This window comes from Chlorocebus sabaeus, chromosome 21, assembly GCF_047675955.1.
Source record: "Chlorocebus sabaeus isolate Y175 chromosome 21, mChlSab1.0.hap1, whole genome shotgun sequence".
Lineage (NCBI taxonomy): Eukaryota > Metazoa > Chordata > Mammalia > Primates > Cercopithecidae > Chlorocebus > Chlorocebus sabaeus.
In genome coordinates this window covers 38,552,036-38,576,472 of record NC_132924.1, presented here as the reverse complement: position 1 = coordinate 38,576,472, position 24,437 = coordinate 38,552,036, and the positions used below count along the sequence as shown (strand labels likewise).

The window sequence follows — 24,437 nt, the reverse complement described above, 5'->3', positions numbered from 1 at the left end:
CACTTGAACCTGGGAGGCAGAGGTTGCAGTGAGCCAAGATCGTGCCACTGCACTCCAGCCTGGGCAACAGAGCGAGACTCTGTCTCACAAAAAAAAAAAAAAAAAAAAAAAAGCCCCACATTTAAACCCTGTTGCTACTGGAGGATCCACTTTTGATGTGGTAACCTAGTAGAGAAGAGCAGAACCAGTGTGAAAACAAAGACAAAACTATGCAGAGTTCAAGTCACATTTGTGTTCTAGCAAGGCAAAAGCCTCTGCATTGGCTTTTTAGCCAGCTGAAAACATATTTTCTGGAATGTTTTCCCACCGCCATTACCTGTATAACCTAGAGCCTGAACATTTCAGGGAATACAAATTCCAGACAGAAAACTTGAGGAAGGGAGTTGTCCTTGAGAGAAAACACTGGCTTAGAATTCTTCTCAATTGAGGATTTTAAAAAACAGGATGACCTTGAATTGAACGTCTTACAATCAGTGCAGGCCACTCTGATTCGCTCCAAACTTGGAGGTCTCATTCACAGCAGTCTCTTGGTGGGGCGCATTGCAAAAATGTTATAACAGCGGTTGTTGCTATAACATCCCCCTAGAGACTGTTTGGGTCTTAATTAGAGCATAACATATTATTTCCAAACCCTAAAGAGAACAAATAGCTTTCCTCCACATCCTTGCCACTTTCATCTTTTTGATATTAGCCATTCTAACAGGATGAGGGGTCGTCTCATTGTGTGGTTGTGTGTTGTTGTTTTTTTTTTTTCCTAATTGACATAGTGTTCCTGTCATTTTTCCCTGCAATTGTTGTTGTACTTTTAATTTGCATTTCCCTAATAATTAGTGATGCTGAGCAGTTTTGCATGAACCTGTTGGCCATTTGTATGTCCTTTTGTGAAATATCTGTTCAGGTCCTTTGCCCATTGTAAAAATCAGGTTTTCTTGCTATTGAGTTTCTTGAGTTCCTTAAGGGGCTAATATACAAAATGTTTACCAGATGTGTGGTTTGCAAATATTTTTCCTACTCTGTGGAGTATCTTTTCACTTCATTAATTGTTTATTTTGCTGTACAAAAGCTTTTTAGTTTTATGCAACCACATTTGCCTATTTTTGCTTTTGTTGTTTGAGCATTCAAGGTCATAGTCAAAAAAGAAGAAGAAGAAAAATCCTTGATTAGATCAGTGTTGTAGAGCAAGCTTATCCAACTTGTGGCCCACAGGTCACATGCGGCCCAGGGCGGCTTTGAATGAGGCTCAACACAAGTATGTAAACATTCTTAAAACATGACAGATTTTTTGGCCAGGCATGGTGGCTCATGTACTTTGGCAGGCCGAGGTAGGCAGATCACCGGAGGTCAGGAGTTTGAGACCAGCCTGGCCAACATGGTGAAACCCTGTCTCTACTAAAAATACAAAAATTAGCCAGGTGTGGTGGTGTACACCTGTAGTCCCAAATAATTGGTAGGGGCGAGATCACGCCACTGCACTCCAGCCTGGGCAACAGAGCAAGACTCTGTCTCAAAACAAACAAACAAAAAACAAACAGAAAACTGAGGTTTCTTTTTTTTTTTCTTCTTTCTTTTTTAGCTCATCAGCTATCATTGGTGTTAGTGTATTGTATGTGTGGCTCAAGACAATTCTTCTTCCAATGTGGCCCAGAGAAGCCAAAATATTGGACACCTTGTTGTAAGAGTTCTTCCACTAGTTTTTCTTCTAGCAGTTTTACAGTTTCAGGTCTTACTTTTTAAGTCTTGGACCTATTTTAAGATTTTTTTTCCACGGTATAAGATAAGGGAGCTGTACTTCTGATATTGTCACCTTGTTCCTGACTAGCAGCTGTAAGCGCCAAACAATAACAGAGGGCCAGACAGAAATGGAGTGCCCTGGCTGGGTGCAGTGGCTCACACCTGTAATCCCAGCACTTTGGGAGGCCAAGGTGGGTGGATCATGCGGTCAGGATTTCGAGACCAGCCTGGTCAAGATGGTGAAACCCCGTTTCTACTAAAAATACAAAAATTAGCCAGGCACGGTGGCGGGTGCCTGCAATCCCAACTACTCGGGAGGCTGAGGCAGGAGAATCACTTGAACCTGGGAGGCAGAGGTTGCAGTGAGCCAAGATTGCACCACTGCACTCCAGCCTGGGTGACAGAGCAAGACTCCATCTCAAAAGAAGGGAGCGGAAAGGGAAGGGGAATGGAAAGAAGGGGAAGGGAAGGGGAACGGAATGGAAAAGGAAGGGAACAGAACAGAAAGGGAAGGGAAGGGAAAGGGAAGGGAAGGGGAAGGGAAAGGAAATGGAAAGGAAGGGGAAGGGAAAGGAAATGGAAAGGAAGGAGAAGGGAAAGGAAATGGAAAGGAAGGGGAAGGGAAAGGAAATGGAAAGGAAGGGGAAGGGAAAGGAAATGGAAAGGAAGGGGAAGGGAAAGGAAATGGAAAGGAAGGGGAAGGGAAAGGAAATGGAAAGGAAGGGGAAGGGAAAGGAAATGGAAAGGAAGGGGAAGGGGAAGGGAAAGGAAAGGGAAGGGGAAGGGAAAGAAAGGGAAGGGAAAGGGAAAGAAAGGGAAGGGAAGGTGTGTTGTTGGAAGCCACTCATACCTCACTAGGACTCAGGCTCGGACCTTTTCCCAGGGAGCTAAGGCAGCCTCTAGATATTTTAATAAAGCTGAATATGGATCAGCCTGTAGTGTTCCTAAACTCATTAGCTACACTTCTCAGAATTTCTTTGCAGTTTGGATTTGTGAAACCACCAGGCAGACAGGAGAATTGATTGGCTGTAACTGATTGGGAATGAGTGTCTATTGTCAGATGCTTTCCTGAGGTGTGACCAAAAAGTTTGTAGTAAAAGCCAAGGTCAAAGTTCCAGCTTGACCTGCTCTGTGAGGTGTCCCCTCACCTCCCTAGGTGGAATTAATCACTCTTGCCTGCCTTCCCAGACCTTGGGTCTCCTTACTGTGGCGGAAATGTTCCTTCAAGGGACTTACCCCCAAACCACAATCTCCCCAAGATGCACTGGCAGAGGAGGCAGGCTTTGTTTCTTTCGCCGAGCCCTCCAGAGTTCAGCAGCCAGAGGTTCTCCTCACCTGTTAATCACAATGACTCAAATCTCACAATAATCCCCAAATGGAGGAACCTCATAAAACTGGGATAAGAAAATGAAAAGCAGAAGTTTTACTGGATTGTCAGCAGAGCTGATCAAAAGAAATCGGAGGCCCTTTAGAAATCAAGTTTTGGCAGAAAGAAAACCACCCAAGGTCTTGTCTTATGACACAGTGGGGAGTGGGGCTGTGCCGTACCTGTGAATCAGTGTTTACTATCACAGGTCAGCTCTGGGGACAAAACACTTCACAGGCTGTGGTAGATATGGCAACAGAAGCCCATGGACTTCTCCGGGGGTTCATGCCGTCACTGTGGGATTCCCCTGGCCTGGAATATCACCCTACAGCACCTCCAAGTTGCATCCCTTTAGGGGTTTCCATTCCTCCCAAGTCCATTGTAAAAGGGGCCGCCTGAAGTTGGCTAATTTGGGGCCCTATAGTCCACTCTCCTTACCGCTGCCTCAAGACCCAGGTCTGTTCAAATAGTACCTCTCTGCAGAGACTTTTCCAGCTTTGGGGGAGGATTGCTGCTGTGTACCACAGCGCGTGGGCTCTCCTCTTTCAAACACAATTACACGGTATCGATGACATTTAACCATTATCTCTCCTACTCTCTGGGAGCTCCCTGGGTACAGTTACTATGTTTTGTTTGTTTATTTATTTAGAGATGGAGTTTTGCTCTTGTTGCCCAGGCTGGAATTCTACGGTGTGATCTCGGCTCACTGCAACCTCCGCCTCCCGGGTTCAAGTGTTTCTCCTGCCTCAACCTCTTGAGTAGCTGGGATTACAGGCACCCGCCACCGTACCTGGCTAATTTTTTGTATTTTTAGTATCGGCTAGGCTGGTCTTGACCTCAAGTGATCCACCCACCTCAGCCTCCCAAGGTGCTGGGATTATAGGTGTGATCCACCGTGCCCGGCTGAGACAATGTTTTATTCACCTTTCCTCTCTCTGGCCTTAGCCCAGTGCCTGGCATAGAATGTTTGTTCGCTTGAACCTTGGTGAGGCTCCTTGGGAGAGTGGATCACAAGTCTACGCAGAGTGACCCACGACCTGCAAAGCCCACCTACCAACATCAGGGTGACGAGAGGGGAGTGCAAGTGGGGCTGGTGGGTCTGTGGGTCCCTACCAATTCCTGAGGCTGTGGTGGGTCTGTGGGTCCCTACCAATTCCTGAGGCTGTGGGAAAAACAATAGTCTGGCTCTGTGACAGGGCCCAGTAATCCAAGCAGCCAATATGAGTGTTTAGAGGAACAGCTTCAGAACAAACAACGGCTGTGAAAGCTGAGGAAATGATGCTGCAAGGGATGGGAGTCACAGCTTGCACTTTGGTTCCACAAATAGAGTGGAGAAATGGTGGAGGAGGGGCCTCCTCACATGGGAACCTCCTATGGGAGGCTGCAAGCAGTGCTCTGGGATGCTCACAAACCACAGGCTTGGTGCCCTGAGAAGCCAACAGCTCATCTCGTCGCAGGCCTCGGTGTCTACTGCAGACTGCTCTCCCTGCCCTTACAAGCCCGGAAGACATGCCTGGCAAACCCACACAGAACATCTGAGCAGACAACACAAACCCCACAGCCCCAGGGAGTTTGGGGTGCAAAGAGTTAGTACCTTACTCCTAGGTTTATAAAATACAAAGTCCCTATCTGTCTTCTCTTTAAAAGGATTTTGTCCTCCTCCCAATGAGATTTACAAAGTGGGGGACAAAATAATTTAAAAAATATAAAGATACAAATCCATAGTATTTGTAATAGATTATAAGAGAGGTCATTTTAATCCTGGCCCTTCCTTCTGCAAGGTCTCTGTAGGGCAGAACCAGTACAAAGGCAGTGGAAATCCAGGAAAAAGGATGAAGTTTACATGAGGTGGGAATATTCACCAGCAGCTACAGCTGCCCGGTGGTGGAATGAGCTGTCCTATGATGATGGGAAGGGTAAGCTGAGGCTGTAGGGTGAGCAGTGATTCCAACATTTTAGTTATAAGGAACTTTTGTTGTAAGATGTATGACTCTTTAAATGTCTATTATTGAGCTGGGCATGGTGCCTGTAATCCCAACACTTTGGGAGGCCGAGGTAGGAGGATTCCTTGAGGACAGGAGTTTGAGACCAGCCTGGGCAACATAGCAAGGCTCTGTCTCTACAAAAAGAGTTAAAAATTAGCCAGGCATGATGGCATATGCCTGTAGTCCCAGCTGCTCAGGAGGCTGAGGCAGGAGAATCGCTTGAGCCCAGGAGTTCGAAGTTCTAGTGAGCTATGATCATGCCACTGCCCTCCAGCCTGGGTGACAGAGACCCTGTCTCAAAAAAGTCATTCAGTACATGCATGACAAAGAGCTACTTGAAACTAAGCCACACTTTTAAATTTTTATTGAATTGCAGTCTACACCTATTTGCTGTGAGGGACATGCTTATTTGGCCCAAAGACAATATTTGATGCACATGTGGATTTGAGGGTCCTCTGCTGTCAAAAGGGGGTTAATGGTCCACAGATGCATAATAAATTCATGCATGGAGTAAGCAGAGGTCGGAGTGATAAGCTTCCCAGTTTCAAAACTATATAAATTTAGTCATTTATACATTATGTGCCAGTCCTGTAACGTGTGATGTTAAGGACCCGCTGGTCCAGTATGGGCACATCAGGAAGCTTGTGCAATCTCTCTCCAGCCCTTGGGACTTTGTATGGCCCAGCCTGCTTTGTACTTCCTACCTCTCTGTTCTCTCTGAAGCAAGGTCCTGAGGTCTGTGTGGTGTCATCTCCCAAAGTAGGCCCCCACCTTCTCCCCAGCCCCTGGGGCTAGCTGCAGAGAAGGTGTTTGTGACTGCCGCTTCTCACCTTCCCATGAAGCCCCAGGACACAAATTTGGGAACCTTTTGACTCTGCTGCTAACACAGCAAATAGGAGGCTCCCAAATTAACACACCAGGGATGTAATTAGGGTCTGTAATCAGGAAGTCCTTGTACTCATGGACTGTAGTTAATTTATAATTCCTGACTCTCTCAGGAAGTTGCTTTTGGCTTAAATCCTCTGGCTCCATACCCCAAAGGTAATGATTATCAGACCACCCCACCTTCTGATGCTGCCTTTACTAAGCAACCAAGGTCTGAAAACTATGTCCAAGCCCATGAGTAGATGGCAGTTTTGGGGGAAAGGGGCATTTTGCATTTCTGAGAACCTCTCTAATTTTCCTCAGGTAGGAAATATGACCTGTAAATATGGATTTTGGTCATTAACATTAAAGACATACATAGTGCTGGCAAACCTTGTCTCTAAAATCACAGATGATGAGAAACTGTTGTTTGGAATCATTTCAGTGGGAATGAAACGTCCCGGTCTTGTCTGAAGACTGGGCATGGGGGTCATTTCACATCATTCCACACAAAGACACAGCTTCAGCATCAATCCTCCCCAGGGGCCAGCACTCCATATTTATCTTAACTTTTATACTTATAAGGAACAAGGACCCTGAGTCTGTTTCTCAGCCCTGCTGCTAATCAGAATGTGATGTTCCTAGTGAAGCCTAAAATAATGTTTTTAATAGGACATGATTCTCCCCAGACCACACGACTTTTGTGAGTGACTGACCACTGACATCCCCAGCCCCCGTGAACATTCTCCTGTCTCCTGAACAAAGATTACTGAGAAACAAAATTCCTAAACTTCCCGTGATTCAGGACTACCCAATCCACAGCTGACCCCACTTCCTCTGGTCTCAGACTCACTGAGCATAAGCACAAGTCCTAAACAAAGCCTCTTCTAGTCCCTCTTCCTGAGCTTCTCCTCTGTCCTCCATAGCATGCAGTCTCCCTTGCTACAGCAAGTTAATAAAACTTTGGGCCAGGTGTGGTGGCTCACACCTGTAATTCCAGCACTTTGGGAGGCCAAGGTGGGAGGATCACGAGGTCAGGAGTTTGATACCAGCCTGGCCAACATGGTGAAACCCTGTCTCTATTAAAAATACAAAAAAAAAATTAGCCAGGCGTGGTGGTGCATGCCTGTAATCCTAGCTACTCAGGAGGCTGAGGCAGAATTGCTTGAACTTGGGAGGTGGAGGTTGCAGTGAGCTGAGATTGCGCCACTGCGCTCCAGCCTGGGTGACAGAGCAACTCAGAAAAAAAAAACTTTGACCACACGTGTGTTCCTGGTTGTCTTTTTCTGATGGGCTTTATCATAATGACTGGGTTCAAGCCATTTCCTCTCCATGAGGTCAGTTTGTAGATAGATACTAATTTCCATATGATTACTACATGCCAAGCACTATGGTATATAATTTGTGCTACATATTTTATTCAAGCTTTTGAGACTCTGTGAAGAAGGTATCATTCCCTCATTTTCAGATGAGGAAACTAAGGCTCAGATTAAGAATTTCAATAGTATACTGCTAATAAACAGAAGAGGTGGAATTAAATCTAAGTCTTTTCTAGTGGGGTATCATCCAATCAAACATAGTAAATATTAAAGACATTTATGAACAAAGGGATGAGGGGTTTCTGAGGGACCATCTGAGAGAGTAGGGGGGAGATATCTTAATGCTTAAGGTATATCTTACGGAGTGAGTCTGAGTTTGTCATATGAAAAAATGGGAAAAGGGTGCTCTAAAAAGAGTAGTGGCCAAGCACAGTGTCTCACACCTGTAAACCCAACACTTTGGGAGGCTGAGGTGGGTAGATCACTTGAGGTCAGGACTTTGAGACCAGCCTGGCCAACGTGGTGAAACCCTGTCTCTACTAAAAATACAAAAATTAGCTGGGTGTGGTGGCACATGCCCGCAATCCCAGCTACTCGGAAAGCCAAGGCAGGAGAATCGCTTGAACTCTGGAGGCAAAGGTTGTGGTGAGCCGAGATGGTGCCACTGCACTCTAGTCTGGGTGACAGAGTGAGACTCCATCTCAAAAAAAAAAAGTATATGCAAAGCTTGGCATTGAAAGATATGGTGAGGTTGCCAGGCATGGTGGTTTGTGCCTGTACTCACGGCTACAGGGGGGTAGATTGCTTAAGGCCAGGAGTTTGAAACCAGCCTGGGCAACATAGTGAGATCCTGTCTTTAAAACAATTAAAAACAAAAATTAGCTGGCCATGGTTCCACATGCCTGTAGTCCTAGCTAATTGGGAGGCTAAGGCAGGAGCACTGCTTGAGCCCAGGAGTTTGAGGATGTAGTTAGCTATGATTGTGCGACTGCACTCCAGTCTGGGTGACAAGAGTAAGACCCCATCTCTTTAAAAAAAAAAAAAAAAAAAAGTATGGTGAGTTTGAAAAATAGCAAAAAGCAGAGAAGTGAAAATGACTGTAGTGGATAGAAGGGCAGCATGGAGGATGAAAAGAGTAGAAACAGACTGGAGACAGGAAAGCCAGGTAGGAGGTGGTCTCTAATCAGGCAAGAACTAATGAGGGTTTGGACTAAGGAAGAAACAGTGGACATGAAGACAAGAAGCCGGACTCACAAAAACATTTTGGAGGTAACATAAGCAGGATTTTGACAACAGAATCGTTTGTTGTATGAAGATCCTGGACTGAATGAAATCCAGGGTTTGGGAGATTTGAAGGGATGATGACCCATTAAATGAGCTGGCAAATACAGGTGGTAAAGCAGGTCTGGGATGTTCAGAGAAGGGTGGGAACACAGAATGGATGCCAAAAGCTGGGAGAAACGCCAAGTTCATGCCTATGGAAAAATGGAATTGAGGATGGAGCTAAAATTGGACTGAGGAAACTTAATCTGTAATGTCTTTCTTCTTTTCAGAAATACCTTGAAGTGATTGTACATATCTGGTGTGATATATACAAATGCTTAATTTCTGTATTTTTTTAAAAAAACTTCCCAAAATTAGTGCTTGGAATCATTTAAAATAATATAGCAAACATTTTTGGAGTGCCTGCTATGTGTCTGGCACTGTTTCAGGCATTTGAAATATTTGCTCTCTATGAAGCCTGCCTTTCAGCAGTTAGCAGGCCTGGAGTTCAGAAGTCAAAAACTGGCTTCTGATTCTGACACGGTCAGTAAGTGTATGACCTGGGCAAGTTGCTTCCCTGCCAAGCCCCATGCCCCCCAACCCCCTGCCCTGCTTCCCCCTCTCCCCCGCACCCAGGATCTATTGCAGTTTTCAAGTCCAATGACTTAATACCACAACGGTACCTCAGAATTCCTCATTCTCACAAAGCTGGTCCCCACAGTGCCGCCCCTGGACGTGAACTCCTCCATACAGCGGGTGTAGATGGGCTGGCCTAAGAACGGTTTCCAAATGGTCCTTTACGCCTCTGCCTCCCACCCCACTCTAGCCCAGGGTAACAGACTTTCCTGGTGGGATTTCAAATTTGCAAGCGAATCTTGAATATTTTTTAGTAATGAAAGAGGGTAAATTATATGTCCTAATCCCAGCCTAATCAGATTAACAGCAACTTCTGGACATTTAGTACCAGGAACTGTTTTAGGTGCTGTGGAGAGAACAGTTAAAAATGAAACGAAAATTATTGCCTTTATGAGGCTCAGTGGACAGAGTTCAAAAAAGTGACAACGTACTGCAGCACTGCGACACAAGGTAAAGCAAGCTGGGCAAGCAACACCAGCTCTTTGTTCCTGCACGCCCTAATCCCCAAGTAGCTCTTCCGGGTCACTGCCGTCTTCGCCAGCTCCAGACTCCGCCCATGGCCCGTCCTTCAGGCCTTGACTCCGCCCACGCATCTGACGTACAATTTCCAGGCCGGGCTCCCTGAAGTGCCACCCACCAGCGACGCCGACGTGAGGCTACTGCCATGGGGCCGAGCGGCTGTGTGGCGCGGCTGCTCGCGCCACTAATGTGGCGCAGGGCGGTTTCTTCGGTGGCGGGGTGCGCGGTTGGAGCTGAGCCCGGGCTTCAGCTGCTGGCCATGCAGCGGCTTCCCGTAGGAGCAGCGTTCTGCCGGGCTTGCCAGACCCCAAACTTTGTCCGCGGCCTGCACAGCGAGCCTGGCCTGGAGGAGCGGGCGGAGAGGACGGTCGACGAGGGACGCCCAGAATCGGACGCGGCAGGTACGGGCGTGGAGGAGAACGAAGGCGACCTTCTCCGGGCGGTCTGGAGTCAGGTCCCAGCCAAGGTGGCTCTGGGTTCCCCTCTTTGTGCATTTCTCTTGGAGTCACAAAGCTCCTGCACATCCAGAGCTGGCAGGGACTTCAAAGATTGTTGGCGCCAACTTTCCCTTTTCACAGTGAAGAAACTGAGGGCAAGAGATGAACTGCAAAATCCCAGCCTCCCGGATGGCCACCTCCCACCCTTGGCATCACAGCCTTACCGTCCTCACCTCCTTTCACTCTGTTCCTAGGATCCTGGAAAATGGGTTTGTGGGGACTGTTGGGGCTTGAGGATTCTGAGGAGCTCTAGGGTCTGGGTGCGAAGGGGTGCGTAGGAAGCACCAGTATTAGATGGGTCCAAGTTAATATCCTCTAGTTATTGCTGACGTTTTTAGAAACTTAAGAATGATAAACAGATTACATCTAAGAATGTAGAGTATGAGAGGGAGAGGCCTTAGTGGACTTAGCTACTAGGTCCTTTGGAGTCGGCTTTAGAACTTGGGCGAGCTTTAAATTTACAGCCTGTAATACTCCAAGCTGAAGATCAGAGTATCTAAATCTTTACGGGAAAAAAAATTAGATTTTCACAGGTAACAGTTGTTAATAACCCAGTGGCTTTGTATGAAAACTTAAAGGTTCAAAATAATAATTACTTAAAAATGTAGCTCTTTCAGTGACTGACCTTAGGCCACAGTAATTCTGCTAGGCCTCAATTGAAGTTTCTTCATCTCTCAATTGAAGATTGTGGACCAGGTATATCTAAGAGCCCTTCCAGCTCACAATTCTGTGACACGTTATGACTGAGATTCAATGTAATATGCTCCAGGATATCACCTCCTACCCAATTGTGGCACTGTTTTTCTTTGTACAGCATTTCTGTGTTTGTGGTGTATTGCTCCTTTTAAGTATTAGTGAATAGAAAGTCATTTGTCACTGATGTCTGGTTATACTTGCATATGGTTAATGGTGAAGGATGTATAGTGGCTCTGCGTAATCTGAGCACTGACCATAAAAGTTGAGCAGTACTATGATACTGCTTTCTAGGTTGAGCTTCCAGGAGGCCTTTGCCCTGCTGTCTGTAAAAACACTTTGGATCTAAACACCCTCATGGAGGAACAGTTGGCTGCCGGCATCCCTGGGTGCATACGGGTCTATCTGCTTGGCCGTCCTGATACAAACAACTATTTGTGCATTTCAGATCATACTGGTCCCAAGTTTGACATCGATATGATGGTTTCACTTCTGAGGCAAGAAAATGCAAGAGACATTTGTGTGATCCAGGTTCCTCCAGAAATGAGATATACAGATTACTTTGTGATTGGTAGTGGAACTTCTACCCGACACTTACATGCCATGGCCTTCTACCTTGTGAAAATGGTAGGATGTTTTCTTTTCTCTTTTGGACCATTAACTGAGTGGGATAGTGACAGTGCATCAGGCCAAGGAGCAACACTTAGAGAGTAAACCCATCATACAGAGTTACAGAAGAAGCCCACATTTTCAGAATTTGCATGAATTCATTTTATGTTCTTTGATAGTGAAAGGTATGGGAACAAATATCTAGCCCTGTTTAGTTAGGATATTCCTAATTCTTTTCTCTTGTGACCGCAAGGAAGAATTTTTTTTTTTTTTTTTTTTTTAGTTGAGATGGAGTTTTGCTCTTGTTGCCCAGGCTGGAGTGCAATGGCGCCATCTCGGTTCACGGCAACCTCTGCCTCCAGGGTTCAAGCGATTCTCCTGCCTCATCCTCCCGAGTAGCTGGGATTACAGGCATGTGCCACCACGCCCAGCTAATTTTGTATTTTTAGTGGAGATGGGTTTCTCCATGTTGGCCTGGCTGGTCTCGAACTCCCGACCTCAGGGGATCCGCCTGCCTTGGCCTCCTGAAGTGCTAGGATTACTGGCATGAGCCACTGTGCCCAGCCGGAAGATAATATTTTATAACCCGAGGCAAGCTAGAAGACAGTATAACCAGAGGGAGTTCTAGAGGCAGTATCCATTGCGGTAGCCACTAGCCACATGTGCCTATTTAATTATAAATTAGAATATAAATTCAGCCAGGCGTGGTGGCTCACGCCTGTAGTCCCAGCACTTTGGGAGGCTGAGGCGGGTGGATCACCAGGTCAAGAGATCAAGAACATCCTGGCCAACATGGTGAAACGCTGTCTCTACTAAAAATACAAAAATTAGCTGGGTGTGGTGGCGTGTGCCTGTAATTCCAGCTACTCCGGAGGCTGAGGCAGGAGAATCATGAACCTGGGAGGCGGAGGTTGCAGTGAGCCGAGATCGCATCACTTCTCTCCAGCCTGGTGACAGAGCGAGACTCTGTCTCAAAAAAATAAATAAATATAAATTCAGTTCTGCAGTTATATTAACTATATTTCAGATGCTCAATAGCCACGTGTGGCTAATGGCTACCATATGGGATGGCCATAAAGCATTTTCATAATTGTAAAATGTTCTATTGGACAGTGCTGGCCTGGAGTTTAATTCAAATATTTCAGCATGCCCAGTGTTCCCAAGCACTGTACAGGGTATTGGCAAGGTAAGAACAAAAAAGATCTGTAGTCCTTGCCCTTACAGGTCTAGTTGAGGAAAGAAAGGGGGATTGTTTTCTAGTTGCACTGAATATGAATCAGAATGAGGAAGAAACTACTTGGAAGCCTCCAGCTGACTCTGGTACCATTCCACAGGGCCATCATACCTTTCTTAGTCTGTTGAGAATTGGTCATAGAGGAGGCAGTTAAGACCAAAAGAGTAGCTGAGATTGTATAGAGAACGGTTGTAAAATAAAAAGGTGGGGGCTGTACACAAAACCCTGGTGCAACATGACAGAGCAGAAGAAGATGCCAAAAACGGGGTAATTGGAGAGATAGGAAGAGAACTAGGAAAGCATAAAGAAGAGATACAAAGACAGCATACTAGGGTCTCTATCAGATGTTATGGTGGGATGGAGTAAGAAGACTTAGTGACCACTGGACTTGGGGATGTAAAAAGAATGGGAGGTTTTACAGAGAAGCTTCTGTGAAAGAGATAGATAGAAATTACCTTTACAAAGATTTTAGATGAGGAGAGAAATGCAAAGGCAAGAAAGTTTTGTTGTGGTAAAATATATATAACATAAAACCTACCGTTGAATCTTTTTTATTTTTATTTTTGAAACAGAGTCTCACTCTGTTGCCCAGGCTGGAGTGGAGTCTCGCTTTGTCACCCAGGCTGGAGTGCAGTTGCTCGATCTCGGCTCACTGCAAACTCCACCTTCCGGATTCCAGTGATTCTCTGGCCTAACCCTCCTGAGTAGATGGGATTATAGGCACCCACCACCACGCTCGGCTGATTTTTCTATTTTTAGTAGAGATGGGGTTTCACCATGTTGGTCAGGCTGGTCTCCACCTCCTGACCTTGTGATCCACCCACCTCGGCTTCCCAAAGTGCTGGGATTACAGGCATGAGCCACTGTGCCCTGCCCATTTAGTAATTTTAAAATGTGTTGTTCAGTAGCTTTAAGTACCTTCACATTGATGTGCAATCATTACCACCATCCATCTCCAGAACTTTTTTCATCTTGCAAAACCGAAACACTGAACTCATTAAACAATAACTCCCCATTTCCCCTTCCCTAGGCAGCTACCATTCTACTGCCTGTCTCTATGAATTTGACTACTTTTCAGTATCTCATAAGAGTAGAATCATACATTTGTGACCGACTTATCTGACTTAACATAATGTCTTCAGGGTTCATCCATGTAGCAACATGTGCCAGAATTTCCTTCTTTCTTAAGGCTGAATAATACTCTGTCTTATGTATATACCACATTTCGTTTATCCTTTTATCCATTGATGGACACTTAGATTGCTTCCACCTTTTGGCTATTGTGAATAATGCTGGTATAAGTATGGGTATAGAAATACTGTTCATGAGGCTGGGCGCAGTGGCTCATGCCTGTAATCCCAGCATTTTGAGAGGCCAAGGAGGGTGGATTGCTTGAGCTCAGAAGTTTGAAACCAGCCTGGGCAACACGGTGAAACCCCATCTCTACAAAAAAGATAAAAAATAAAATAAAAAATTGACCGGGCTTGGTGGTGTGTGCATGTAGTCCCAGCTACTCAGGATGCTGAGGTGGAGGATTGTTTGAGCCCAGGAGGTCGAGGCCGCAGTGAGCTGAGATTGTACCACTGCACTCCACCCTGGGTGACAGAGCAAGACGCTGTCTCAAAAAAAAAAAAAAAAAAAACCAAACAAACAAAAAGGCTGGGCTCATGCCTGTAATCCCAGCACTTTGGGAGGCCAAGGCAGGTAGATCACCTGAGGTTAGGAATTCAAGACCAGCCTGGCCAAAATGGTGAAACCCTGTCTTTATTAAAAATATAATAATTAGCTGGGTATGATGGAGGGTGCCGGTAATCCCAGCTACTTGGGAGACTGAGGCAGGAGAATTGCTTGAACCTGGGAGGTGGAGGTTGCAGTGAGCCAAGATCGTGCTGCTGCTCTCCAGCCTGGGTGACAAGAGCAAAACGCAGTCTCAAAAAAAAAAAAAATTGTTTATGTCCTTGCTTTTAATGCTTTGGGGTATGTGCAAAAAAATGGGATTGCTGGATCATATAGTGATTCTGTTTTTAATTTTTGTTTTTTCTTTTCACCAGCCTAGCACAAGGCTGAATGTTTTTAATTTTTTGAGGAGCTCCTGTATTCTTTCATAGTGGCTACACCACTTTACATTTCCTCTAGCAGTGCAGTTTCCAGTCTTCACATCCTCACCAACACTTATTTTCTGGTTTTGGTAATAGCCATCCTAATGGGCATGAAGTGAAATCTCATTGTGGTTTTTATTTGTATTTTCCTAAGGATTAGTGATGTTGAGCATGTTTTCTTTTGCGTATTGCCCATTTGTATATGTTATTTGAAGAAAAGTCCTTTGCTTTTTTGTTTTTTTTAAAGAGACAGTGTCTCACTTTGTTGCCCAGGCTTCAGGGCAGTGGTGTGGTCATAGCTCACTGCAGCCTGGAACTTCTGGGCTCAAGTGATCCTCTCACCTCAGCCTCCCAAGTTATTAGGACTAGAGGAGTAGTCATCGTCAAATTCATAGAGACAGAAAGTAGAATGGTAGGAGTTACTCTACAATGCCCAGCTAATTTTTTTTTGTAGAGACAGGGTCTCACTATATTGCCCAGACTCTTTGCCCATTTTAAAATCAGGTTGGTGGTTGTTTTGTTGTTGAGTTGTAGGAGCTCTCTATATATTCTGGGTATTAATCCTTTATCAAATATGTGACTTGCAGATGTTTTCTGCCATTCTGTGGGTTGCCTTTTTGCTCTTTTTAGAGTGTCCTTTGATGCACAAAAGTATTTAATTTTGGTGAAGTCCAATTTTTTTCTTTTGTTGCCTGTGTCTTTGGTATTATATCCAGTAAATAATTGCCAAACCAGTATCATGTTTTCCCCATTTTCTTCTAAGAGTTTTATAGTTTTAGGACTCCTGTTTAGATATTTAACCCATTTCGAGTTAGTTTTTGTGGACGGTAAGGTTTTCCATGTGGACACGTTTCCTCAGCACCCTTTGTTGGAAGGACTGTCCTTTGTGCATTGAATGGTCTTGGCTCCCTTGTTGAAAATCATTTGACCATATGCACAAGGGTTTATTTCTGGGCTCTGTATTCTGTTTCATCAGTCTGCACGTCTGTCTTTTTGCTAGTTTCAGACTGTTTTGTTTACTATAGCTTTGTTCTAAGTTTTGAAATCAAGAAATACGAGACTCCAACTTTGTTTCTTTTACAAGATTGTTTTGGCTATTTGGGGTTCCTTGAGAGTCCATATAATTTTTTTTGAGATGGAGTTTCGCTTATGTTACCCGGGCTGTGGTAGAGTGGCACAATCTCGGCTCACAGATTCAAGCAATTCTCCTCCCTTGGCCTCCCAAAGTGCTGGGATTACAGGTGTTAGCCACCATGCCTGGACCCATATAAATTTTAGGTTGGATTTTTCTGTTTCTTCAAAAAATATTGTGATCTTGATATAGATTGCATTGAATCTGTGGACTGCATTGGGTAGTATTGGCATCTTTACAGTATTGTCTTCCCATCCATGAATATGAAGTATCTTTCCATTTACTGGCATCTTTAAGTTCTTTCAGCAGTGTTTTGTAGTCTTCAATGTACAAGTCTTTTGCTCCTGTGGTTAAGATTATTCTGCTAGGCTGGGTATGGTGGCTTATGTCTGTAATCACAGCACTTTGGGAGGCCGAAGCAGGCGGATCACCCGAGGTCAGAAGTTCAAGACCAGCCTGACCAACATGGAGAAACCTCATCTCTACTAAAAACATAAAATTAGTCGGGCGTGGTGGTACATGCCTGTAATCCTGGCTACTTGGGAGGCCGAGGCAGGAGAATCGCTTGAACTTGGGAGGTGGAGGTTACTGTGAGCTGAGATTGTGCCATTGTACTGCAGCCTGGGCAACAAGAGCAAAACTCAAAACAAGAATGTCTCAATTTAAAAAAAGGATTATTCTATTATAAATGGAATTTTAAAAACTTTTTCGGGTTGCTCATTGTTACTGTATAGAAATACGATGGATTTTTGTGTGCTGAATTTGTTTAGTAGTCCTAACTGGGCTTTTTTTGTGGAATCTTTGGGCTTTTCTACATGTGAAGTTGTATTGTCTTCAGAGATAATTTTACTTCTTCCTTTCCAATTTGGATACCCTTTTTTTTCTTGACGAATTGCTCTGACTAGAACTTCCAATACTGTGTTGAATAGAAGTAGGAAAAGCAGGCATACTTAGTTTTATTCCTGGTCTTACAGGAAAGCTTTCAGTCTCATCACTGAATATATTAGCTGTGCGCTTTTGTTACATGGCCTTTATTATGTTGAAGTAATTTCCTTTTATGCCTACTTTGTTGAGTGCTTTATTGTCATAAGGTATTGAATTTTGTTAAATGCTTTTTCTGCATCAGTTCAGATTATCATATAGCTTTTTTCTTCATTCTATTAATGTGGTGTTATTGCATTGATCTGTTCTTATGTGTTGAACCACCTTGCATTCCAGGGATAAATCCCACTTGATCATGGTCTATAATCCTTTTAATATGGTGCTGAATTTGGTTTGCTAGTATTTTGTTGAGAATTTTTGCATCAAATGTTCATCAGGGGTATTGGTCTTATGGAATGAGTTAGGAAGTGTTCCTTGCTCTTCCATTTTTTGGGGAGAATTTGAGTATTGCATTCTGGTTTAAATATTTGGTAAAACTCGCCAGGGAAGCTATCTGGTCTAGGACTTTTGTTGACAGATTTTTTTTTTTTTTTTTGAGATGGAGTCTGGCTCTGTCGCCCAGGCTGGAGTGCAGTGGCCGGATCTCAGCTCACTGCAAGCTCCGCCTCCCGGGTTTACACCATTCTCCTGCCTCAGCCTCCCGAGTAGCTGGGACTACAGGCGCCCACCACCTCGCCCGGCTAGTTTTTTTGTATTTTTTAGTAGAGACGGGGTTTCACCGTGTTCGCCAGGATGGCCTCGATCTCCTGACCTCGTGATCCGCCCGTCTCGGCCTCCCAAAGTGCTGGGATTACAGGCTTGAGCCACCGCGCCCGGCCGACAGATTTTTGATTACTGATCCAATCCCCATACTAGTTAATGGTCTATTGAAACTTTGTATTTCTTAGTGATTCAGTTGGTAGGTTGTGTGTTTCTAGAAATTTTGCTGTTTCATCTAGGTTACCCAGTTGTTTGGTGTACAGTTGCTCATAGTACTCTTACAATCCTATTTCTCTAAAATCAGTAGTGTCACCTCTTTCATTTCAGATTTTAGTTGTCTTTTTTCTTAGTCATTCTAAGAACCAAATCCTAGTTTCATTGATTTTGTCTTTTTCCTGCCCTAATTATCGTTTCCTTTGATTTTGGGGTAATGTATATGAGATGTCCTTTGTCTCTTTTAACAGTTTTTACTTAATGGCTATCTTGTTTGATATTAGTATATCTGTCTTAACAAAATAACTGAACACATTTATAGGATGACAGGGTTCCATTAACATGTCATGAAGGCAGATGAGGTGAAATCAGTGGCACTGAGACAACCTGGCTTTATGAACAGAAGGTAGTATCTGCAGTCCCTAAAGGTAAAAGGAAGCTGGGAGGAACACAAGTGATGGATGTAGGTGGGTACCACATGCTGACAGCTTTTTCAGCCTCAGAGGCACCTTGGTGAATGAATGGGGTTACCCTCTCAGAAGGGCTGGGGCAGGAGAATTCAGGGGACAGGTGAAAGTGGGTAAGATTTAGAGGGAGAAATAGTTTCCCTAAGTTATTCATCACAGGGCAAAGTATAGCAATGAGAAATGGGTAAGATTAAAAACAAACAAACAAAAACCAACAGACCTTCAGCAAGAACAGGCTTCCCCTTTCCCCTCTTCCTTTAATAAACCATGTGGCTTTTTGCAGTACAAACACCTGAAATGTAAACATGACCCTCATGTTAAGATTGAAGGGAAGGACACTGATGACTGGATGTGCATGGATTTTGGTAAGTTATTCTGGCATATTTTACAGGTAACTGATGGTACTACACTAATCTTGAGTTGTTTTCAGTTGCAAAAGGATTGAGATCAAATTGATGAATGTATTCCCAGGTAAGATTTTTGAAGTGTGTTTAAGGTAACAAAAGTTTTTTTAGTTATAATCCAGGTGGTCTTATTCACATGTAGAATTTTCACCTAACCAAGCCAAAGTACCCTAGATAATGCGCACCTGGAGGAAGATATATACTACATGGTGTGTATCTACTAGCCATACAGATCAGGAAGGTGGTGGACAACAGAGTAACATAGTAGAGGCGGGAGAGATTCCTTAGTAGTGGTAGAGGAAGGTTTGGGGGCTGGGGTGCATAGATGAGGATGAGGTTATTCCAGGCACAAGAAAGGACAAGAGCAGAGGACTAGAATTTTGAAAAGGTCTAACAACTTTGGGTATTAATGTGTACATAGTTTCAAAGCACCTCCCAACAAGATACTATTTACAAAGGGAAGAACATAGCTGTATGTCAAGAACTGAGGAATCTTGAGATTTTATTCTACTGGTAAGCTAATAAGTTGTCCCGCCAGTTTTCATGGATACTGGTAAAAGCCAAGACTATTAGAGGGTTAGAGACAAAGGACAGTTTATTACAGCAGTAGCCAGCATCCATTTTGCACTGGTTTCCTGAGTTCTGGATTCCATAGGGCAACATGGGCCAGATGACACCAGCACACACAGTTGTAAAACAGGAACTCAGATGAGGGTGTCTGGGCCTTTTTGTAACTGGCAAGAGGCAGGGCTGCCTTTGCTCTGATGGTTTCTCACTTTTGTCACTATTAACCGCTTTGGACCAGGTCATTTTGCACGTGGGGTGGGGTGTCTCTTGTGCAACGGTAGGATGTTTAGCAGTATCCTCCTCTCCAATTGTGACAATCAAAAATGACCCTAAACATTACCAATATTACCCAATTGAGAAATGCTGTTGTAAGCAAAGCTGCCCTTTGCCCTGGAGGGAGGCAGTATCTTTCTGTTAAGAATATTCACAATACAAAACATTCATGGATAGTCAGAACAAAATGCAGTGTTTTGCACAAAAGATGTGCATAAGTGTGTTACCCATGGAGAATTGTCACCGAAGAGAAACCTGACCACCTTTAGTCTCTTTGATAAAGTTACTATCACCAGCAATGTTATATATTGACATATCCCTCCTAATAAGGCACGCTGAGAAAGGCATAGCATCATTTCTATGGTATTTTTACCGGGATGGGGTCCACAGTGATGCTAATCTGGGAACCACACTTGCGAACCACTGCTCTATTCCTAGAGTTATACTAGCCAATGTGTGTTGTAAGGTAAGAAATAAAAGCAAATTAACTATTCCTTCATTGTATCTCTTGTCTGTCCCTGATAGGCAGCATGGTGATTCATTTGATGCTTCCAGAAACCAGAGAAATCTATGAATTAGAGAAATTATGGACCCTACGTTCTTATGATGACCAGTTAGCTCAGATAGCACCTGAGACAGTACCTGAAGACTTCATTCTTGGAATAGAAGAAGATGATACTTCATCTGTGACTCCAGTGGAGTTCAAATGTGAATAAAATATTTTATGCACCGCTTTAGTCATTTCAGATTTGGATTGAGTCACTTATTGGAAAATACAGCTCCTAAAGCCTGCCTCCTTGGTTAGGCTGCTCTTAGGACAAGGCTTGTCTACTTCATGGGCACTCCTGCTAACTGACATGCAGAGACTGTAGATAAGTGGGCTAATACTTGCAACCAAAAATCAGTACACTCTACCCAAAACTTAGACACTCTGCCTTTATCCTAGAAATGTCATCAGAATTTCCTGGAGTGAGTTAGCACTGGCTCCTGTGATTGAGTTCTCTGCTCAGATTTTTATTCATTTAGCTTAAATGTAAATCTTAACCCTGTTTAATGGAATGACAAAAATTTTAAAAAGTAACATAAAATGTACCACCAGCCCACTGATCCTATTTTTATACTTTTCTTTGAGGTGATAATATTCTTCTAGGAGGACTTCTGTAACCCTTCCACAATACTCCAGTAACAAAAGAAAGTAAACAAAGTGTTAGGAAAAACTCTGAAAGCTCTAGTTCTTAGTTCATATGCAAGAGTATTATCAAGGTTCACATTAAGTACCATGGCTGGACATGGTATAACAGAAATCTGTCTATATAGAGTTTGAAAAACTCAAATTCAGAATGTTCACATACAATTGAAAACCAAAAATAAAATGTACTACACAACAAACTGCACCTAAATGATGAAAAACTTTATTCTGCGTCAAGATACCTGGAAAATGAAGCTGCATTTGGGGCACATTATACATGAGGAATGATCCATATATGGTGAGTACAAAACTCAATTATAGAATTATTTCTTAGCTAGTACCAGATACTCCAAATTACAAATGCTTAAGTAAAAGTAAAATATGATTTGCCATACTAAAAGGCTAGAAGTGAAATATGACAGAATTTAAACCAGCAGATATAAATGCAGCACCTATGTGTATATTGATTAAAAATCAAATATTGGGGAAAAAAAATATTGAGAAAAGCTCTGGCCTTAAACACATCTCACCTGAAATCCAACCAGAAAGCCAGTCCATGATTTTAGCAATTTTAATTCATTGTATGAAAAAAAATATTATGAATGCTAGGAGAATCCAGTGACAAAAAGGGCACTTTTTTGGTTAAAACTACAAAAGAAACTTGTTTTGTGAGAACATTAAGGAAAACATTTTAAATCATTTTCAAAATGTCTAATTGATACGATCTTCAGAAAAAGTCTGTATAGAAATTCATCTTGAAATAAGAATGAGGCAGTGATTTTTTTTAAAGGGATATATATATATATATATCCTTTAGATCAGTGTAGTATGACTGTGATCATCTTACAAACAAAACTGAAAATTCAGAGAGCAGCGTGGCCTTGGAGACCACCCACACCCAACATAATTGTACACACTGGGCTTTGCTGTCAAGCTAAGGAGTGAGCAAATGAGTTCGGTATCAAAGGTCGTATGTTTTCACAGTCATTCAAATTATATCCCAAAAACTTTTATTCTCTATCTTTTGACTTTTTTTTTTTTCCCCAAAGAACTGATTGCAGAGTATACAGAAATCCTGCTATACTTACGTACTACTTTAGGTGGAGTCTAATTTTTTTTTTTAAATTTATCAGTGCTTAAAAATCTTCAAAATACTAGTGAGGCTCATGACAGTGCTGGCTGCATGGAAATGTAGCCTTTTGTTGCCTTTAAACACTGTCACACCATCTATGACTGTCCCATTGGTCTGAAGTGTACTGGCAAACTAAGCATCCTGTAAGACAAGCTAAAGCTTGCTTTTTGCCAACTAGTTGAAAGTCCTGCATCTCTTCATTGATGCACTTTCTTTAGGTATTGATAGTCAAAAGCACAAAGCATTTATTATGCATTCAATCATATAGCTAAACAAAAAACTGAAGTCTCCTGAAGCCATTTAAACCAGCCGTTCCAAAACCTCCTGCCACCACTTTGTTAGTACCATCAAAAACTTTCTCAACTATAAATGAAAGAATAAATGGTAGTGCTGCTCTCCAGATATTAGGCACTGCTCCGTATCTCTGAACATTTTTTTACCTAATAACTGTGTCAAAAGCCTCAAAAAACCCTGAAATTAATTTTCCAGCTTTACTGTCACCAGCCAGAAGTAAAATTCTTAATTTGCCTGTTAGCTGATTGCTGTTAAATTTTAAATTTATTTTTTAAAAAACGGTTGGACTTCTATCATTATAAAGTATATAAAATTTTCAAAAAAAAGGAACAATTTTGCTTTTTGTTGTATTATTGAATACCTGAGGTAGTTGAGTAAAAATGCACATTTAATACCCCTGCCAACACCATTCAGCACTTCCCTTAGGTTACTCATGTTAGTGTTAGGTAAAAATAAAACTGAGAAGTTTTTCTATGCTAATGGCTTAACATTTAAGTTCCTGTGATAATTATTCTGATCCAATTGTAACAATTGGATTTAGGAGCAATCTGTTTGATGAATTTAGTGAAAGCATCATTAAGCCAATTTCTGGCATTATGGGGGAATATTAAGAATAATTAGAATATCTGTTATACTGTGAGACTACAACAAAGGGAAGTGCATAGAGCTCTTCTCTTTCCCTCCCTCCCCTACCCTTTTTTTTTTTGTTTGTTTTAAAGCTGGGTGTCATACATTTCAGAGAGCATAAAGTATACATTCTCACAGAGACAGGAGTTCAAAAGTTGCCTGGTCCTCAGAAACAACTGGCTAGGTAAAAACTTGTGCATGTGATTCTGGATGGGGGGGTCAGCGCCCGTCTGTTGGTTAAGCAATCTGTCTTTGGTTTGGCATCTGCCTCTGTGGTGGGCTGTTTCCTGAGCCTTTACTTCCGTCTTGACTGAGGTGGTCCACTTTGCAGAGCCTTCTGTTGTTGGTGCTGCTTTACCTGAGTCAGAATTTCCTGAATTTTTCTCTGGGCAACCTGGAAAAGGACAGAGCTTTGAAATTCTACTTGATCAAAAGCTACTAAAAGTTATTGCACCCCTTCATTTCAACAATTTCAAATAGAAATCCATTTGATGATTAAAGATACATACTAGTCAGTTTGCTAGTAGTCTCTGAAATCACCTGCTAAAAGGGAGATGAAAAGTCTTAATCATCAAACAATCTTAACTAATTCTATCAGGTAGGAGCACCTGTGGGAAAATTGCTTCCAATTGAGAAAGATACAAAAGCTTATCCATTTTAGAGCCCACTTGCCTGGCAAGCATAGAAGTGACCAGTTATTTTGACAACCACTTGGTCATTCTCATCAGGTGTCTGGTCACGAGGGACAACAACTTCTGCACTTGACAAATTCTGAAGTTCATTCACCTGAAAGAGATAAATATAAATCACATTAAGTGGCAGTTTTAAAAGCTTCCTTCCTGAGCACTTACTGTGTGCCAGACACTGAGCTATGTATGGCTTTACAAATTTCATTTAGTCCACTAGTAATTCCATGAGGTTATTAGAATTATCCCCATTTCAAGATGATTAAGCCTCATCCAAAGAAATTGATTTGTCCAGTTACACAAGTGAATGGCAAAACCAGATTCAAATCCTGAGTCTGATTCCAAAGTGTATGTACTCAGTCACTTCAAAATTATAAATAACTTTGAAACCCACTTACAAGTTATATGTATTAGAAACTAGAAACAGTTTGCTTTTTTTTCCATTACAGATGTAACGAGCTGTAGATGAAATTCTTAAAATTCTTGTTAAGTGTCTGTTCAATAAAAAGCTAAAGTTTTATCAAGAGAACGTTAAATGCTCTTTATAAATATAGGACAATCCTCTCACACAAAGTGATCTGAAAGAGATGCATTACTTTCACTAATAGCTGGCGCCAACACTCAGACAGGAAACAAAAGGCAATCTTCTCCAAACCTTGGTCAAGATGGTCCTGCTTTTTATAAATTAGCCAAAATTCGGGGACTTGGAACTCCTAAGTACCTTTCAACGCTTTCCCTTTCATACCACTGCACAGGTTTTGCTGAAGTACTTGCCGTTTTGCCTCCTTTTCCAATAACTCTGCCAGCAGCAAAGGATGGCACTCTGATATGAGCTTCAAGTTTCACCTCTTCTTTAGGACTAACAAAGTTTTCTTCTTTAATTTTTCCATAAATTCTTCCCTGAGCCTACAGATTAAAACACATCCTATTAGTGTCATTCATGTATGAAATGGAAAAGGTCAGTTAACTCGAAAGTGGGATATCCCAAATCCAAGTG

The 24,437-nt window shown here is 42.8% G+C and overlaps 2 protein-coding genes across 2 annotated transcripts in view; one reads left to right on the top strand and one right to left on the bottom strand.

The window, feature by feature from the left end:
- Positions 1 to 9,730: 9,730 nt before the first annotated feature.
- On the top strand, positions 9,731 to 20,258 carry MALSU1 (mitochondrial assembly of ribosomal large subunit 1). Its single transcript, XM_007981887.3, has 4 exons — positions 9,731 to 10,084; positions 11,322 to 11,500; positions 18,552 to 18,633; positions 20,038 to 20,258. Exons 1-4 carry the CDS (start codon positions 9,829 to 9,831, stop codon positions 20,226 to 20,228), a joined length of 708 nt encoding a protein of 235 aa, XP_007980078.3. The 5' UTR covers positions 9,731 to 9,828; the 3' UTR covers positions 20,229 to 20,258.
- Positions 20,259 to 21,688: 1,430 nt separating this feature from the next.
- Positions 21,689 to 24,437, bottom strand: part of IGF2BP3 (insulin like growth factor 2 mRNA binding protein 3) — a 152,894-nt gene continuing 150,145 nt past the window's right edge. Inside the window, exons 13-15 of the mRNA XM_007981885.3 lie at positions 24,215 to 24,346; positions 23,427 to 23,540; positions 21,689 to 23,148 (exon numbers count right to left, since the gene is read on the bottom strand). Coding sequence (XP_007980076.2) covers positions 23,050 to 23,148; positions 23,427 to 23,540; positions 24,215 to 24,346 — 345 coding nt within the window. The 3' untranslated portion in view covers positions 21,689 to 23,049. The remainder of the gene's footprint in view (positions 23,149 to 23,426; positions 23,541 to 24,214; positions 24,347 to 24,437) is intronic.

Excerpts from the sequence above, each read along its gene's own strand:
- MALSU1 (XM_007981887.3), top strand. The coding sequence starts at position 9,829 with ATGGGGCCGAGCGGCTGTGTGGCGCGGCTGCTCGCGCCACTAATGTGG. Across the intron at positions 11,501-18,551 it reads CCTTCTACCTTGTGAAAATG|TACAAACACCTGAAATGTAA; the intron begins GTAGGATGTTTT and ends GGCTTTTTGCAG. Across the intron at positions 18,634-20,037 it reads CTGGATGTGCATGGATTTTG|GCAGCATGGTGATTCATTTG; the intron begins GTAAGTTATTCT and ends TGTCCCTGATAG.